The sequence below is a fragment of the Buceros rhinoceros genome, unplaced genomic scaffold (genome assembly GCF_000710305.1).
Source record: "Buceros rhinoceros silvestris isolate BGI_N320 unplaced genomic scaffold, ASM71030v1 scaffold2297, whole genome shotgun sequence".
In the NCBI taxonomy this organism is placed as follows: domain Eukaryota; kingdom Metazoa; phylum Chordata; class Aves; order Bucerotiformes; family Bucerotidae; genus Buceros; species Buceros rhinoceros.
The window spans coordinates 118,480-138,352 of NW_010422624.1; the positions used below are offsets into that span (position 1 = coordinate 118,480).

Sequence of the window (19,873 nt, forward strand, 5' to 3'; positions counted from 1 at the left end):
CTGCTTCATCACAACGTCCAAAAAGTCAATGGGCAGTGGTGAAATCCAGAATAACGGAAGAATAACCCCCATGTGGTTGCAGTATCGCTGTTGCCCTACTGTTCCTACAGCTAGGCGTGCATTTATTTTACATGAAGGATTTGCTGTCTTTTAACAGTAGTTACTGCTTATGACATTAGTATTCTGCTGGTTACTGTCTGAAGTATCGGCGTTGTTAACCTCCATGCTCTGGGGCAGGACAGCACCGCAGTGACGTATTTAAAAAACAGAAATCCCATCTGCAGAGGTTATTAGGGGTTTGAAACTGTGGATGGAGTCCAGTCTTCCAGCCCTTTAGTGCCTATACCACCTTTAGAAATCATTTAGAGATATTTTAAAGATATTTAGCTATCTGAAGATACCCGGGAGGATGTTTGAAAGTGCTTTGATGCTTAGTTACTGTAGGAAGTTACTTGCATCATAAGGTACCTAATAATCTTCAGAAGCCTGGTCCGTGTGTACTAAGTGGGTGTTTTTAAAAATTATACTTCCATGTCATAGGAAATTAGGGAGCTGCGATTTAAAGTAGTTTTTACTGGGCAAGTGGTTCCAAGTACAGACCTGGCTTCTGGCTTAAACTCCTCTCTGTTAGCCCTGCAAAGCCACTCTGGGGACATCTGTGAATCTAGGTTTATCCCTCCTAAAAATAGAACCTATGCATAGGGTCCCTGTGCTCTGCAGTGGTACAAGTAGCCGGAATAAAGGAACTTCAGCACTATTTAATTTTTAATTAGACCCTCTTTATCATATCCTTTGTAAAACTGGGGAGATTATCTTTCTCAAACTTATTCTCACCTGGTTAAAAATCAATTAGCGAAATGCATCCTTATGAGCAAGAACTTCTGCTAATTACATTGTTCTGGTGCATTGTTTCTGCCACTTGTTGTGTCAAGTTCAGGTCTACTTTGGACTCTACAGCAATGCTGCCAAGATTGGAATCCATCCAAGTGAGAAACCCAGTGGTCTTGCCTGATTAAAGATTTCAAGATTGGGCCCATCTGAATTACTCCATGACTAATTCTGTCCATTGCTGGGAGTTTGCTTTCTCTCCCATCCCTCTGTTTTTTTCCTGAAGACCACATGCAAAGCAAGCCCAGTAGCAGTAGAAGATGTATTTTTGTCTCCAGTATCTGGGAGGATTTAAGATAAAAGTTTGAACATCAGTAACCTTCACGTAAGCTTTAAAATGGCAGGTTCAGTTATGGAGGACTGAAACTGTGTTTTCTTTTCATTTACCATCTATGTAGGGTTTTTTTTCCGGGACATTCAGTAGTCCCACTGCTTTCACACAGGTCTGAGGAGGAGTGAATCGGCCTTTGAGTTTGGCTTTCTCCACGCTGTGATTGAGGACAGTAACTCATAATGAACACAGAGAGGTGCGGTTGTCCTCTGAGATCGATCCCCCGCGGTGCAGAGCTTTCCCACTTACTCTCTTCTGGTAGGTATAGGGTGTATATGACTCACCCGAGGGCTATTGGCACCTCCCACAGGCAACTGGAGGAGCAGTCTTGTGTGTAGGAGTGTCCTAATACAGTGATGATGGAAACCTGCCTAGCCTCTTACTTATCCTTCTGTCTTTCTCAATAAATAAAATAAATTGGCTTCCCAGTAGCTTGACGGGTTTTCTGGCAGGTTGCTGCTGACGAGTTTGTCATGTGGCTCATCCCTGAAGACCAAGCGTTTGAGTCAGACTGCTGCTGAGATGCCAGCTAAGGATTGCCCAGGAGCCCCAAGAGAGCTGTGCTCCAGCATCCTGGTCTGTGGGGCCTCACTGCTCCCTGGGCATGTGGTCCCAGGGCCAGCCAGGTGGGCAGGGGGCAGGCAAGTACAGCTGATGCACAGTGGCCCTTGTGACACAAATACATCGAGACCTGATTAAGACTCAAACCCACACATGTGAGGAGAAGCAAGATGATTGTTGTGGTATCCTCTGAGCCCATAGAATCTCCCACCATTTTTGGAGAGCATTTGCTGTTCCTCACTGTAGGAGATAGGTGCGACTGGGCAAATCTGTTCGGCCTCTAGCTTGGCATTGAGGAGCTGTAATGGACTTTAATTATCACACACACGCTCAAGTTGGGGCTCAATTCAGATTCAACTGATGGGACTCAATCAATGCTCATGATTTTCTACATGGTAGTCTGATCTGCAGAGCTGAGTGTGTGTGAAGGGGGCAAAAAATTTATGCTCAAGATGTCATTTGAACTTGGTTGCCCATTTGCTTTTCTGCTTCTCTTGTGGAGAAATGCAGTTTTGAGGTGTAAACCTCTTTGGATGAGACTGTAGAACATAACCCTGCTTTGTGCTCTCAGCCAAAGTGTCCTTCTGGTTACATCACTGTTCTCTGAGTACATAAAACATCTCTACCTGTTATTTGTCCTTATCGTCAATACTATGGCTCCACCTCACCCATTTGCATTAGCTTTTAGATTAACCCAATAGGTTGAGGATCCTGTGGAAGCCACAGCTGAGAGTCCCAGCTCTGTCACGTCTCCTGGGTGACAGCTACCTTTATTTCCCATATAGTGTGGTGGAATGAAATACCTAGTTTTGGTCCATCCTTGTTTACATCTTTCCCTGCTCATCCACGTAGACAGTTATCCCTGTTTGTGTGGAACTTACCTGTACAGGTGTGTGGGTGGCATAACGTTCATGCTTCATTAGTGTGTAGTCAAACCAATGAAGGAGGCCATAGTAGGCAACACCATCCCTGAGTCTGTGTGAAGTGGGTATTTCATGGACGGCAGAGCTTTCTTTTCAGAAGTGTGGCATCTGCTGCCAGGTTTCAGATGTGACCGAATGTTTGTGTACATACTGCGCTCATCTGAGAACCAGGAGGCTACAAAAAGAGTATTATACCACTTATTCAGCTCTTCATTTTCTGTAAACTTAGAGCTTCTCATTTTGTGAGGTACAGGGATAGTTGCTCTTCCTGCAGTCAGATCACCCGTCCAAGAGTGTCAGTATTCCTCTTTAGGGCAATATTTTTTAAGGGTTTTGCAAATAGATCCTCCTTTTTTGTTCATCAGATGTTGCATGAAACCCCTTTAGATCAACCCACCTCAGCCCAGCAGCTGCTCACCTTTAACTGCACGTAGCTCCTCATGTCTCCCAGGCAAGGAAGTGGGAATCAGCTGTAATTCCTGGCTGCCCATGTAAATCCACACTCCTCCACATGGGAAAACAGGGCTGCTGCCAACAACTAAAAAACCATTCACTGGTTTCGGCTGAGATAAATTCTTGCAGCCACTACTTTTATCTTTTTCACCTTTAATGATTAATTCATCATTAATATTTGTTTTGATGTGTTTCAAATTAAACAGTCTGGAGGTTTTTGCTCAAGCTTGGCAAGCCTCTTTGAACGCTGCCAGTTGGGATCCACCACTTGGAAACCATCGTTCTGATGGCTTGGTCTCTGCTTCTCGTGGAAATCAGGGATACTCTGAAAGTTGGGGGTGCCAGGAATATTCCTGTTGCCTTAAATGGACTGCAGGTCCTAGAGTAGGAACCCCCGCCTTTCAGAAGGTTATTCGGTCCTAGTCTCCCTGCTAAAACTTTTGAGTTACTGTGAGAGAAGACCCAGAACTCGGACTTCCTTTTCTTTAAAGGCTACTTTAAAGGCTACATTCACATGAAAATGCTTGAGACAAGCGGACCCAAGGTTGGCACTTAACTCCAGGTGTGCAGTCTAGGAAGCCTTCATTTTTATTCCCAAAATGCCCATAGGAGTTACGTCTGCGAGGGATTATTAAGTTCCACCAGTGCCTAGTGAAAACCCGTGAATCTGCGCTGGAGATATTCTGCCTTTGTCTGCACTCTGTTGTGATCCAGATACAAGGCAGAACAGGGCATACCCTCAGCCCGTGTCCTGTGGAATCAACGAGCCTGTGGGCTCACTCACTGCATGCTTAATGGACCCAGCAGCATGCTGGGCAGGACAGCTGGAGTCAGCTATTGTTTCGGAAAGGGTCCGGATGCTGCCTCCAGCATCCCTTTAGGACCATGCCTGATGGTTAGAAAGTACCTGCAGGAGGAAAATATATGTGCTTTAGGCCTGAGGAGGTTCATACATCTCTCTTCCCTTCCCGGGAGGGAACCAAGCTATTTTTTAAGGTGTCCAAAGAGTCCTCCTTTCTTCCAAGCTGCACTACTGTGCAGAGTTGTGCAGGGAGGCATGCCACCACGCAGACTGCAAATGCAGCTGGCAGCGAGGCAGCCAGACCAGTCTCTGCTCACAGGATCCGGAGAAAATAGAGCAGGATTACACTGCTAGGGAGTATAACATGAGGTAGGATCAGAAATCATGAGGTGTATGTGGGTAGGTTTTGTCTCAGCCAGCTAGTGTTACAGCTGCTTAACTACACAGCTCAGGTTTCCAGCTGTGAAGTGTCTCAAACTTGACATTATCACTGTGAAATCTCATGAGAATATTTTATGAACATGGTTCGTAAGGCTGGCATTCACAATCGAAGCATGCAGTGCTGGGGGAGAAAGGTCACTGAAATTGTTGGAAAGATTGCTGGGACCTCTCACTTGAGTAACAGATCACAGATGGGTAGGGTCTGAAAGATGAAATGGGGAAAGGTCAAGTTGTATAAGCATGAGACAAGGTCTTCTGACATCTCCCCATCCTTTCTTCCGTGTGTGGAGGATTATAACCTCATGTAAGCCCAGAGGAGGCAGCTGTGTTGATAGCAGAATCACTCAGCATCCTGCTAGGACACCGGCTCAGGAGAAATTGTAGTCTGGCTCATTTCTTTTCATATAGAAAATTACATGAAAATTTGAAGTGTTAAAATCCTGAAATAGCCAAACTGGCAAAAACGCATTAATTTTAAAATCACCACCATCTTCTAAGGCTAATAGAAGAGGGTCTTTCAATGGGAATCTGTCTCTCTCCTGAATTTTGGCTGCCTGTGCTTCCTTTGAACGCCTGCCCTGAGCCACTTACCACTTGCTACCAGCACTGGGGATTTTTATCGCAGTCTCCTCTTCAGTCACAGCTGAGAGAAGGTGTATAAATTGATTCCTACCTCCACCTTTGCCTTTGTGTCCCATATTCTAGGGCACCAAGGGTCTTTCTCTTGTAGACAGTTTTCCAAAGCAGGCAGGACTGTATGATGATGTTTCCTGCCTGAGCCAATTAACCTGACAGAAGCACAGAGATTTTAAAGATATTAGTAGACACTAATTTCCTTCATGTGTTGGAGCAGTCAGTGGTTTGGAGACCACAAATGACCCCAAAGTTCAGCTCTTTGGCCTTCCAGCCACAGAAATTTAGCTAATCTGGCCAGGGAATCAACATATGGGCGCTGAACCATCTGGCTTTGAGCTGGAATTAGCTCTCCCTTGCCCAGTCATTATATCAAGCAGGGTGAGATGGGCAATGTGTGTGGGAACAAAAGATGTCAGGGTGTCAGGAAATCAGAGAAGGTCAAAAATGCTGCCTGGCTATAGGATGTAGTTAGCACCATTTCTATCTTTCTGCTCGTAAATATGAGTTCTCTTTCATTTTTAATGCGAGGGAAAATGCAGACTGAATCCAGTAAACCTCTTCCAGATTGTGGCAATAAGCACATTGGGGATATAACTTCAAAAAAAGCCCCCCAAACCCCAGCAATCTAAATGCATTCAGAGGGAAAAAGCAGATGTTTTGGCTTTATAAGCTCTACGGAGCCACCTTTGCTAAGAACAACTGACATCTGCCTGGTTTTGTTCATACCTCTACTGTTCCTGGTTGAGGTTTCACTAGCTTTCACATTATTTGTGTGTGTGTGTGCGAGTGAGAGAGAGGGAGACTGCTGATCCGAGATAGTGGGGACCAAAGCCCTTTCTGTAGACATAGAAGTTGTCACCGCTGCAGTACCATGTACTTTTTGGCTGCGGTGGAGAGGAACAGTGCATGGGATGTGAAGTAGTAGAAATTAATGTCAGTGCCATCAAACCTTCCACTTTTCTTCGAAAGCTGTCTCCAAAGATGTCCATGCCAGCGGAGAGGGGTTGACTTGGTGATACTAATCTTGCAGCCTTTTATTTACCATGGGCTGCGTAACCCGCAGATGATACTAATCCAAGGGTTATACTATCCCCATATTGGCATGAGCGTTTTAAAATTTATGATCTTCCAAGCTGGAACTTCGTTTTTGTGTGCAAAAGACAATGAAATCAACCACTTCCCTTTTTTTCCTTCTGCAAACTTCACCGCAAGCAGCCCCAACCTGTGCAGTTCCTGCTTTGTTCTTGTGAACTGTTTGGGGCCACCTCTCTTGGCTGCTTGGAAGTCACTGTACAGGGCTGCCAGTAGACTATTTGCTGACTATGCAGCCGTGGTATGAAAGGTGTTTCTTCTGAGTGGCCTGAAATCATCAGGCAGACAAAAGGATTCAGTCTGAGATATAAAAACCCACAAGATAGTTTGTGCCCTCTTTGAGAGGAAAAGGTGTGCTGTAAAGACACCTTTTCCAAGATCCCAGAAAGTTCATGGATGAGAAGGACCCAATAAACACCAACTGGGGGTGGGGGGGTGGGGCGGAAAAGCTTGAACTGAAGCTTGCATGTCTTCTTTTCACACCAGAAAGTCCACGTGGGAGTGAAACCTGGACGATGGGAGAAGTGTCGTGTTGAACTCTGCTCACACACATATCAGTGAGGCTATATGGGGAATATCCATCTGTAAAATACACATCCTGGAGGATGCTCGAGGGCTATAGGATAAGAAAGGGAGGAGGTGGAGTTAGAGATGTGGTAATTGATGTCATACATGTCCATGCCATACATGTCCTTTTCAAAGGTCTGAATTATAAGAGGCCTTGCATCAGGGTAAGGCATTGCAAATCCCATGGGCAGCATCAGGGTTTGAAGGTTTTTGCAGACCAGGAGTGGTGGGCAGAGCTCCGCCGACGTCAGCCAGCCATTCCCCGGCCAGCCATCAGTTCCCTTCCCTGTGCCACTCCTTGCCATCTGACTTACCCTGTTCCCCTCTTTGCAGACTTGTCACATTTTCCCCTTGGGGGCAGGCTGGTTTGTTCCCCGTGAGTTCTCACGTCACTGCATGCCGTCCTAAAGATGTTTTGGTAGTTTTCTTTCATGTGGAAAGGAGTCTGATCCGATCACTGTGTGTGAATACGTGTGAGACTGTCCTAATATCTGTTGAAATTACTGACTCAAATATTCATCTGAATAAGACAGCTGAGCAGAGGTAAGTTTCTGGTGTCCTCCAGAGCAGAAGCTGTGACTTAAACACTTCTCTTGGCCAACTAGAGAATTCATCTAGCCCAGTAACACCCACACTGCTGGCAAAATTCTTTGTGGGGTGCATGTGTAAATAATGGAATATTTATTCGCAAAGACTTTTGGTTACTCAGAGTTACCTTACAGACTCAGGCTTTGTTAGTTCTGGCTTTCACAAAATTATTTGTGCTTTCTTGTGGCATTTTATCTGTGACACATGCTGTTCATGGAGGTGCAACATTAAATGTCATGTCTTGCAAATGTGACACCCTGACTTGGAAAAAGTTGTTACGGGGAGAACGTGCCCTGCTTACACAGCTCTCATGTTTGCCCAAGGTTTTTGTACAGTGTTCTTCGAACTGATCCTAGTTTTCAGTGTGAAGCATGATAGATGTTAATATAAGCGATTCAGTCATAGTTTATAGCGTGCCTTTGCAGCTGGGGCGTTTAACGTGCTCTCCTGGCAGCTCCGCAGCCAGAGCGACAGCAAAATCTGGGTCCTCCTCTTTTATCTGTGCAGGGTGTTACTTCTCTAATTAACAACCCGTGGCAATATGAAATGAATTTGCTTGCAGCTCTTTGGCCTCTGGAACGGTCAGGAGCCAGCAGAGATGTACAGGAATATCAGTCATTAAAGGATTTAGTTTCCCTTGTTATACATCAACTTACATAATTTAATCCTTTGCTTCTTAAAAGCGACCTCCAGCCAAAACCCATGGAATATATTGAGGGGGTTTTTTTGGTTTTTTTTTTTGGTTGTTTTTTTTTTTTATTGTGAATGTTAAAGCGAATTTTTAGGGCCGGTTCTGTACTTATGGGGCTTGCGGCCTTCTGGTGGCAGTGAGTAGGATGTGGTGGCTCTGTGCCGGCCAGTGGCAAGGGTGGGGTTCAGTGTTACTGGAATGCCACGCCACACGCTCATCACTACTCCAACGCTGCAGCGCACCCAGTTTGGTGTGATGGAAACTGTCATGCAGGGCCAAGTGATACTCCTGGTCAAGTCAAGTCTTGTTCTGGGGACAGGTTTCAGCTCCTTCAGAGCGGGGCTTTCTGTGTTTCAGCAGCACTGAATGCCGTAGCAGTCAGGGAGAAGTGACGATTCCCCAATCAACGCTCTTGTGCAACGACTCCATAGCAAGCACAGGGGACCAGTCTGTGCTTGAGGCTCTGAGGCAGATCGAATGGTCTCACGTCAGCTCTTGGTTGCACAGCTGCCATGCTCGGAAAAGTCACCCGAAGTCATTGGTTGCCCAGTTCAGTTTGCTTCTCTAAGTCTCGGCTAGCAATTTGCTCCTGTTAAAAGTATTGCTCAGGTGTAACGTTGCCTCCAAACATTTGTGTGGCTGACACCTTTGTAACAGCACATGGGCAGAATCATAGCCCTGAAAAGCTGGAGAGGGAACTTAATAATTTTTCGCTGTTGCATCAAGCCTTGTGGCTCATGTCTGCCTGTGGCAAGGCATCCAAACCAGTGCTGCTCTGAAAATGGTGAATCCATCCTTTCTATTCGTAATTTCTTACCACTATCAATCACTCTTCATGGTTTTTCATATACTTAGATTTCCCTGATTCTCTCTTCTAGATTTATTTTCCTCTTCTTTGTCCCAAGGATCGTAGCATCTCATATGTCTTGTGGGGTGGGGTCCTGAATGAATTGGTTAAAGTATTGGCCTTTCCTTATTTGTATTTTTATTTCTAGACATCGTCTTTCTACCAAATGGCATCAGAATATTCCTGAAAATGAAGGAAACAGCAGTGGCTGGAGGTGGCATCTCCCCTTCATGTCACAGATAGGGGGATTTGTGGGGACACATCAGGGTGTGGGAGATGTGAGCAGCATCTGGGGTTTGCCAGGAAGAAGGGAGAGCATCAGGAAAAACCAGCAAATGTGATGAAGGGGAGGTTAAAAGGGTGGTAAGGGAGATTTCCTAATCTGGACGTTCCCTTGTTCATAACAATTTACATAATCTGAACTAAATTGCTTTGACCAAGCCCATGTTTTGATGTTCACTTTCAGGGCTTTTTTCTTTGGAAACAATTAATGGGCACTGCTGTCACCCCAGTCCACGTGCACGTCCCCCTTGCTACAGCCATGATGTTGCACCATCGTGTATGTCGACAAGATCGATGCACTGCTTTGTGCGGAATTAATCCAGAGCAAGTTTATCTGTTGTAGAGTGGGAGCCACACACCGGGAAGGCGGGAGGCTGGAGAGGGAGAACAGAGGGGGACAAAAAGGCTGCAGATAAGTGGGGTTAAGATCCTCTCACCAAGATGGGAAGGAGAAGGGATTGGAATAATATGGCCCATTGGTTAAGGTAATTCTCTGGGGTCAGGGGGATCAGGTTTCTTAGCCCCCTCTGCTCCCTCATCTCATGTCATTACAGAAAATCTTATAGCTTTTCTGCTTGCCGCTTCCCCCTTTGTAAAAAGAGAGCAGCGCCTTTTAAAAAAATAAATCCTGGCAGGTCTTGAAGAGATCATATAGTCTGGTGAGTATTTCTGCTAAGCAAGAGCACTGGTGTGGCTGCGTGGAGGCATTTGGAGACTTAGCAGAATGAATCCTCTGAACCTCTTGAGATGCACTCAGTGCATAGAGGGGGATAAAAGTGGAGTTAATTAAGCCATTTCCAAATCCCTCCTGATCCGTGACCATCAAGTGTCTGCTGCTGCACAGAGCTTTCCTCAGCTCTCAATGTAGCCGAGCATCAGCGCAAGCCAGAAGTGTCTGTCCGGCTGTTACCTGTGTGTCTGGCACCCCGATTTGCTCACAGAGGAGTGGGATGACCTTGTCCCGATCCCCACTGGCCTTTGTGGTATCAACAAAACACAGTGACAATGCTGCACCCTATTTCCCCGACCCCGGGGTGTTACTGTAATGAACAGTGTTCCGCTTCGCAGGGTTAATGGTTGTGAATCAGTGGCTGGCTGCTGCTGGCTGCAGTGACCTCTGCTGGGAATCCCACGGCTGCTCTGGTCCAGCTTCAGCAACGCAACCTGCCACTTGATCTAAACTGTAGGTTTCTCCCCAAGGGATTTCCATTGATTGTTTTAAGAATTTTGAATTCCATTTTCCTTTAAACAGCTTGTCATGTGAGAGTCCATCTGAGTAGAGAAATGCCGTGCGGGACAAGCTGCTTCATTTGCAGGCGTGGGATGTGTGCTTCACCAGGAATACTAAGCACCGTGTAATTCCACGATTAAGGCCTCACTGGTCTTGGGAAGGCTGAGATAAAATGGAAAAAAAAATGCCTCCTTCCACCTCAGCAAGCTTCTGGAGTGCAGCAGCCACCAGTGGTTGGGGCAGCTGGTGTGCGCAGGCATCACCTCCCAAAGGGACATCTTTTTCTAAATACCCTCATCCCTATGGGGGTTGCTTCCTTTGTACTTTGGGGATGATTCATTTTCTTCTGCTGCCTTCTTCCAGATTACACTTTATATTCATCGTCTCCCACGTGCTCACTTCCCGCATCTGAATTCAGAGGGGCAGACTGGCCCAATACAGAGGAGCCCGCAGTGGCAGGATGACACCCTTTCTCCCCGTTCACTTTTGAACTGAGCAAGTTCATCCACCTACAGAGAGCGCAGTGGCGCAGTGCCCATTTGGTTTGCAAATCAGAAAGGGAGAGGGTCTTGCAGCAACCCTGAGTGTGCAGCGTTGCATGTCTGATGAGCTCTTTTCTGGCTGCTGCCTCCCTGGCTGTTCGTCTTTGTGGGTAGCCCACTGTTAGCCACGTGTGTGACAGCTAGGTGTGGCTGAGAGCTGTCTCAAGAGGGTTAGGCTGGTCTGGGGAACCTCTGCGGTTCTCAAAAGTAGATATGCAAAGCATCAATATGTGCATGGTACAAACTGACAGCTGACTAAGTTGGAGGCTTTAAACTGATAATGTTATAGTAGATTATTTGTATTAAAATGGCCTTCTTGATCGGGATGGTATGAGTACACAAATGCTCACGCGCACGTATGTGTGCACAAAGGAAGATGTATAAATACATATAATAATTCCCATTAAAAGTGACTATTTGCTTGAAATGTCATTTGGGATTCTAGTGTAGCTTCAGCTAACTTCCCTTGCCCTCGCTGTAACCCCTACGGGACCAGGCACTCGACCTGCACAGCAAAACAAAGGTTTCCAAACATGTGCTGTGTAAAGCCAAGTGGGCAGTGTATTAATTTCCTGTTGTCAATATTAAGAACTTAGTTTGTGATGCAGTTTACCTGGAAATTTTGATAAATATCACGGGGTTTTCCAGATATTTATGTAAAGTGAAGAGCCTGCTCATGTATTTGTTGCTCTGACATCCTGTAGTCTGTTATATTTGAGTTCACTTATTGTTGATGTTAAATTTCCTGTGTGTGAAGGTCCTTAGATGAATGGAGCTTTTGATGACTGATTATGGGCGTAAATTCAGGTCAGCCATAATCTCCAGTGAATTCAGAGGAAATTGGGTTAGTCTGCATTCTTCTGGGAAAGATGCTGCTGGGTGCAGGGGACCTTCTGCTCTCAGCATCTGCATGCAGGGACCACTGAGGACGAGGTCCTGACACATGATTAAGCATCTTAATTAAGCTACTTGAACCTTGAACCATGTAGAGTTTTGCATTTGCAGATGATGCGTTATTTCTACTTTCTGAATATGTTCATCTGTTGGTTAATGAGTGGCCTCTGCTTAGCATTTCCCAGCTTTTTCTTGCTCTTAAAATGATTGTCTGCAATTGTGGTAATTAATATTCTGCCCCTGGAGTTGTACTGGTAGTCTCTTTAGGGTTTACACAAGTTAAACGTATCCCTTGGAAATTATTTGTAAGCATTTAAGCAGCAAACCCAGAGAGGCATTGCTCTAGCAGTTAATTAGATGTATACTCGTAGAGATGGTTTTTCTCTTTACAGCCAGCGTTTTGACAAGAGGCTTGCTGGGAATGGGGAGGGTGTAGAAAACCCAGGAAGACGCTTGGAGCCGTTGCATTAAGTGCACGGTGCTTAATAACACTGCAGGAAAAGTCGGGCATCCAGACCAGGTGTGACATTGGAGCAGGATGAATTTTGTGGGAAGGAGCATGGGGCTGTCACCTGTGCCAGCCTTTGTGAGGGAGCAAATCCCTGCCTTCTCCCTGCCAGCCCACAGCCTGTCTCCATCACTCCCTCACACCCTGCTTTGCTGCTGTTCTGAGACTTCAACCTCCAACCAACCGTCTTCATTTGTCTGACTTGGGAGCTGTAAAACTCTACTGCCTCAGATACTTAACCCTTAAACATTCTGGCTTCAGAGAGGATTGAAGGAATTTTCTGTGAGTAATAACAGTATTCCAGGCTGTGAAGCACTCCTGACTGTTTACTTTGGTCAAAATCCTATTTTATGATGATGAATAAAGCAACTAACAAGTAGTGTCTTAACTAAAAAAATAGCTTTATGTTTCGCAGCCACTTCAAAAAGTAAAAATCACTATTTCATTTTATCTTATCTTGTGGTTTTCCAGGATCAAGCATGAAAATATAGTTGCTCTGGAAGACATCTACGAGAGTCCAAACCATTTATATCTGGTCATGCAATTGTAAGTACTGAACCCCTGAAATTTTTATGTCAAAATTGCCAACTCTTCTTGTTCAGGTTTTTGTTCTTTAACCCAAAGGACGGGATCTGAGAGGTATTTGTCTTGTGTGCTACATCTGCAAAATCCCCAGCAGCAGACAATTAAAAATGAATCTGGACTAATTTGTTATGAAATTGGGAAATAAGGTGTTTTGTGAACACTCTCACCCAGATCAAACCAGTGTGAAGAGGAGATATTAAACTGGCTTTGTACCTGTGGGTTGCCATGGTTTAGTTCTCTGTGACTCAACAGATACCTGCCCCCGTACTGAGCAAGAGGTGACTGGGGACGCTGCCATGTGCATGGAGATGCTTGGGCGCTGGATTTGCAAGAAAACACCATCTTTGTCTCAGCAGCAGCGGTAGCTCATTGTTCCTTGATATGTCTCTCACGAGACCCCTCTTATTCCCTATTTTCCTCCTCTTAGCCTGAGAAGATTGGGATCCCATCAGGTACATGGTACACTGTGGCTGACCTGGTTCTCCCATCACATCCACCTGGCGGGGAGGAGGGAGGTGACGCACAAATACTTACACTGCTGCGGTTTTTTTTCCCCCTTCTGAAATAAATTAAAAAACATTATTTTAATTTAAAATTTCCTCTTACCAACTCTAGTCTCTCTCTCTTTTCAATTATGAGGTCACCTCAAACAAAAGCAGAGCTGACAGACAGGGCAGAGGGCTAAATCACTGCTGGGGAGAGCCTGATGTGCCATAGGGAAGCTTGGAGCATCTAATAGAAGCAGCTCTGGGGTTAAATACCCCACAGGAAGCCCTGGGGACTATGCCAGTCCCTTGTCTGTTGGTAAAGTCCAGGCATGGAGAAGTTGTTAGAAGCTGTTCTGTTGGCAGTATGGGAAGAACGTTTTTAATCTGCCTTTTGTAGCCCTACATTTCAGCCCGGAGTGCTGCAAAAGGACTTGCACAGGAACATCAATGATGTACAATTTCCAACAAAGAAGCGGGGTTGTGGGAAGGACCAATTTCATGATCACTTGATTTACAAATCCTTATTTTTGTTTAATCTCTTTAGAAAAAAAATAAATCAATATTGCTCCTACTTATTATTAGCTTGTTTAATGCAGTGTAACCCTCACTTTTCTAGATTTCTTACATCCAGATCATTGGGTTATCTGAAATGTAGGGCTGTAATCATAGGTGACACTGAATATACGTTAGTATAAATTTCTACTTGCTCAGAATTCAACTCTTACCAGGGAATTATCCTTTCTGTTACAGCTGTATTTGTAAACCCAGCCAACTGATTTTCCAAGCATTTTTACTGTTCCAGAGGGACACAGCTGTAATGATGCCCTTGGCGGTGAGATGCCCAGCCGAAGTCAGCAGCCGGGAACCCCTCTGCTGCGTTGGGGGTGGCAGCTCTGAGCACTCCCCAGCTCCAAAAAAGAGCTGTCCCTTGTATTACGAGGTAGACCCAAGACATCCTGAGTAAAACACATTGAACTGAATGTGCCAGGGGGAAGGATCAATGCTTTTTATTATTCCCGTTTAGAAAAAGCAGGAATAATCCCCAGAAACTACAGGGTCATTTTGTTCGAATATGGGCACACACTTGAATGCAATCAAGTGACAGCCCAGTAGCAAACTCCCACTCACATGGAGCCTGTGTGACGAACCTCGTGTGCGTGCACGCGCTTAATCTGCCTCAGCTATGGGGTACAACAAATTAGCTTAATCTTATATTATTAAAGTCATTTGATGTTGTGCCAAGCTGTTGCTGTCAGTCCTCCTTACCGCTGCGAATCACGCGAGGCCGTGTTATCCTCCGCTCTGCGCAGAGTGTTTCCAGGGAATAACCTTTCTGTGCTTTCTTGGGAAAGGGTCGTGTCATGGCAAGGCGTAGAGGCCCAGGTGGCCAGGTACTCACCCTCATCCTCGTGGATGGGCGTTAAGGATGGTGCAGCCTCTACACTGGCCCTGAAGGTCCATCAGTAGTTCGGATTGGGAGTGATTGGCATCAGCAGTTGGGTGGCAGCTCCACAAAGTCCCAAAGACTCAAAATCAGTCCAGCATGCCTCCTTTCCCAGTTTCCATCTGGGAGAAGGCATGTACGGGTAATCTCTTGTTTCCAAGGTAACACCAACTTGTTGATACAATAGCTGTGAACCATTGCAAGGCGTGAGTTGTCTATTTGTTTACATCTCTGCCCTGCTTATTATTAGATTTCTTGTGGGTTTTTTAGCTTCTCATTTTTGTGTATTTCTCCTAAGCAAGACAAGAGTTGCCTGCATTTAAAACTGGGCTTTGATGTGAAGTAGAAGGGGTTATGATCAAGCAGCTTTCAGGAAGCAGCATGTAGATTAAAAAACCAGGGGGGTTAAAATCAGGCCACTCAAAGATCAGTATCACGGGCACAACAAATCTCAAAGCCATATGCCTTTCTCCCTGGCTCATTGCTTGTTAAGCGGGCACTGACTAGTGTTTCCCAAGTGAGATTTTTTTTTGTTGCATGGATGGCATTTTCATTACCAGCCTTTAAAGCATTCCTTGCAATGTCGTGGAAAATCCACATTACAGTCCCCAAGCATCTCGCAGCACCTCTGTGGGAGAAAGCTGTTGGAGGTAGATCAAGCCTCCCTGTTTATGTTTGCCCTCTGGTCCATCTACTCTTACTCGACAGCCACGCTTGTTAGCAGGCCAACTTGAAAGATAAATATTGCACCTTGTTTATTCCGTCAAAGCCGTGGGCAAGTGCAGGTGTCAGTGTCTGTGCTGGAGCTGGTAGGAAGGGAGGTGAAGCAGTGGTTGTCCGTGTCTACTTGACACCTCATTTATTCCTGCCAGTCCCTCTGGGAGCTCTTCCCAGGGTTATTTAGCTGTTGGTGAATCTGTCCTGTGTGTTTCCTGGCGTGCTCAGGGGGAAATCAGATCTCTGGCTTTGATTTCCCCACCTTGTTTTTATGTGGATTGTGTACGAGCCATCATAAAACTGTTCACAGTGCAAGGCAGAGCCCCAGCCAGGGCATCCCCAGGTTTGAAAACTCAGAATTTCATCTGCTGTCGCAAAGCATTAACCTGTTTTTCAGAAATGGCTGGGCCATTTTTTCTTCCTTTATTTTCACCAGATACAGGATATTCCAGCCCAGCAACTCTTTGTTTGGCGAGGTTATGGAGACCTCCGTGAATGTCTTTTGCTCCGAGCAGTGTTGCTCAGCTTTGGAATGAGGTGGGGTTACCGGTGTGGCCGCAAACCAGAACACAGATGTAGCATAATCACTGCCTCTCCTGTGATGATTCTGCTAAGATTTTGCAGGCACTGTAGAAAAGAACCGTAGAGCATTTAGATTGTGACATATTTCTATTTGGCTGATGTGCTTTCGAACCAAGAAATCACCTGCTCCTTTCCAAACTTGCATTTCCTACAGTACAGGTAAGACCTGCACAAAGGCAACAAAGACAAACACTAAAATATCCTGAAAGTTTCATTCCTTTTAGATGCTGAGTGATATTCCCCCAGAGGATACTGTAGAAGACAGGGGGAAATAAAGTGCTTTCAGATATAAAAGTTTTATCGAACTACGTCGCAGCGTGATAGTAAACTTTGTTAGTGAGCAGTTACAGGATTTTTGGTTGCTCTTGGTGCCACTTGACAAAAATTACCCTACCATATCTCCTAAGCTGTCTGTCTGTCTTCACCTCAGCAGTATGGGGAAATGCCCAGATAGCCTCTTGTGGTTAGTATTGCCAAATACTATTTCGTTGGCGTAATCGGCCTCTTTGGGTATTGATGATTCATTTTCTGCATGCTGGAAAGTCGTGTAAAAATGGATTTACATAAACATGTCTTCCCCATCTGAGTGTTATGGGGCCATTTATTTGCAAACGCCATTTCTGAACGTGCTGCCTGGGCAGGTCAGAGCAGGTTCCCAAAGCTCAACTCTGACTTCACCTGTATTGTCCACCTTCATTGAAGCGTGAAGCACCCAAGTTTGTTTTCCTGCAGATTTGTGTGCACCCTGCGCTAGTCAAGGCTGCAGGAACCGGTGCTGTTGCCTCTCCAAAAGGAGAAGGGGCCTTGTTAAAAATCAGTGAAGATACTAATTTCCTTATTCTCCTTTATTCATCTGTATTTGTTTAAAATATGTAGGAACTGAATCTGTTTGCACCTCTACTCTTCTGTCAAAGTTGGTTAAAGTTCACCCAGTGGGTCAGAAGTTACTGAGGGCTGGCTAGCTGGGATGGAGAGACATTGCCCCATTGCCTTTGGTAAAACAAGCTAAAAAATAGGTCTAAAAGGCACCTCTCAAACTTAGGGAATTCATCGGACTGTCCCAGGTCAGGATACGCTGCCTGTACCAGCCAATCAGCTTTAGCAGATGTTTTTCTAACCTGCTGTTAAAAATCACCCGTTGCACTCCCCAAGGAATCACCGCCATGGCTTTATGTCCTTACGGGTATGGAGCATGTCCTAATAAGAACATCTTCCAGGCTGCAATTTTAACCTGCTATGCTGGAAGTCTTATTTCTCTAATTCCTCCTGAAGTCAACAAGAGTGTTCAAATGGGGAAAGGTTACAGGAGCAGGCTCTGGAAAGCGTGTAGCTAGGGAAGGGAAGTGAACTTGAAGACCCACCTCTGAGTTTCTCTGCACTTGTTTTCACAGTCAAGAATAGCGCCAAATCCAGAGGATTTGCTGCTTAATACCAGCGTCTAGTTAAAGAAAGGGCAAACCCTACCGCCAGTCTCGTGTAGCTTTCTACTGCTTTGATAGCGCCAAATCCAGAGGATTTGCTGCTTAATACCAGCGTCTAGTTAAAGAAAGGGCAAACCCTACCGCCAGTCTCGTGTAGCTTTCTACTGCTTTGGGGGACTGAGCTCCCCATGAACAGGTTTGATCCTCTCAGTAGGAGGGCTGCTTTACCCGGCTTCTGTTGGTTGGTGTTTCTGATTCTCTAAGGAAACCAGAGTGTTTCCCCTGTGTGAGGTCTTTGAGGCTTTGACGTCTCTGCTGAGAACAAGCTTTTAGGGTGAGCAGCCTGATTCAGCCGACTGTGAAATGCTTCTCCCTACCTTTGCAAAAATACCCAGCTCAAACTGAGCCTAAAACCCTGTCCTTGGGGGTTTTCCAGCTCGGTGAGTTATTCAGCTGATTTCCATCACAGAAAAGCTGAGATGACGGGGGCTCCTTCCTGCCGGGTGCAAGTCATACACCGAGGAGAGCCCTGCCCAGAAGTTTGCAGGCTCAGAGTCCCAGTGTCCCACTCCTGCTGTTTATCAGCTCTCCCCTGCCACACTCGGGTGCCTTATAACCCTGTAACAGCTTGGGAGGCAGCTCAAGCAGGCAGGTGCCTACCTGCGGTAAAATCTGCCAAAGTTTTTGTTATTACTGGCACTACTTGTGCTTTTGCCTTTCACCTGTGTGTTTTTTAAATAAGTAAGCAAAGCACTAAGCCGTGATTAAGTGCTGAACTCCCTGTTTTTGAAAGCTCAATGCCTGAGTGCACTCCGAGAGCAGCCGAGCATGGACGAGGCGTGCAAGTGACATTTCAATGAAAATATTCATCCTCCAAGAAAAACAACAGACAATGGAGGGAAGTGCCGTGTTTGCCAGGTTCCTTAAGGAGTCTAGCAAGGACGCACTGTGTTACAAAACAGCCGCATGCACGCCAAGCCGCTATCACATCAGGATGCTAATTAAAGCAAAACATCGATGTGCCACACCACATTCCTTCAGTGAGAGTTATTCCCATACTTGGGGTTCTTCTGTGCCTGTGAAGCGTTATTCAAAAGACAGAAGGAGCTATCTCTGCATTCACCATGTGATTTATACGAATGAGAGCAGCACCTCAGCATCGCCTTGTTCTGTGGATGGTGTTGTTATCATTATTAGTAATAACAGTAACGGTTAACGGAAGAAACACTACTTGTAATGAGGAACACCGGAGCTGATAGCCGAGGGCTGGAGGATTCAGTTCGTTTTACCGTGCAGGATGGGACATCGGCTGCACACACAGACTCTGCTCTTTATTTCCAGTACTCAGAGCTTGGAGAGGTGCCCCAAAAGGTCCAGCCCAAAGTAGTGCCAGCACCCGTTAAAAATACGCTGTGTCCATCCCAAAGGTCTTAGGTCCCATGTTTCCTGCGCCTCCTCATGCTGCACGGGAATAAGATGTATCATAGATGTACGTGGTAGATGGATCTCGTGGGGTTTATTGGCTAGGACATTTAACGGATGGGCCAGGGAAAGACCTGTTCCCAATTCCTGTTCAAGCAAATAGACACGAACTTTATGTTAATTGTGTCAGTGGATAAATGGTTCATTTCTCTGTGGGTTTGGGGTTTTTTTTGAGGAAACAAAGAACTACTTTGAAGGCATATTAACTGAACAACCCGTGTCACCCTGTAAAAAGGCTAAAGGAGTTAATCTCGCTGTACTTGAGTACTTTCCCTGTAGAGCTTTGCAAGCTGCTGACCACATAATAAACCGACCCCTGGCATCATGTTCCTGGGAGCTGGGTATTAGCTATTAATCCAGCATCAATTTCACATCATTTTCTTTGGGGAAATAAGATTATTACATCAGTCAGGTTACGCAGGTGAGTGTTCAGTACAAAGGAGTATCTCCCTTCTCCAGTGGCTGAGAGGTTATAAGCAGCCTAGGAAAGATTAGTGTTGGGGTAGAAATCAGGGCATGGGCAGATTTGTTTGTAACAGATTAATAGACCACAGAGTGACCACCAAGATGACTTTAGAGGTCTGTAGTTGCGTGGATTGTGTATCATCCTGCAAGGGTGAATGTGCTCATTGGATGGTCCTAGCTGCCCTTAGCACTTTGGTTTTTCTTCTTCTTTTTTTTCTGGCTACGGCAGGACTTGTGGTAGATCCTACTCCCTCTGTCCCCTCCAACCACAGCACATTCACCTGGGAACAGCACTGAAGAGCAGCCCTGTTGCTTCCTTGTGCTGTTTTATGTGTAGGGACTTCAGCTGTGGCTAGGAGCAGGCATTGTAGAGTCCCTGGGCATCACCCCAGCCTTCCTACAGCAACACAGG

The 19,873-nt window shown here is 45.7% G+C and overlaps 1 protein-coding gene across 1 annotated transcript in view; it reads left to right on the plus strand.

The window, feature by feature from the left end:
* LOC104496901 (calcium/calmodulin-dependent protein kinase type 1D) overlaps window positions 1–19,873 on the plus strand; it is a 191,523-nt gene that overhangs the window by 94,055 nt on the left and 77,595 nt on the right. Inside the window, exon 4 of the mRNA XM_010140091.1 lies at window positions 12,749–12,823. Within this exon, the coding sequence (XP_010138393.1) occupies window positions 12,749–12,823 (75 nt within the window). The remainder of the gene's footprint in view (window positions 1–12,748; window positions 12,824–19,873) is intronic.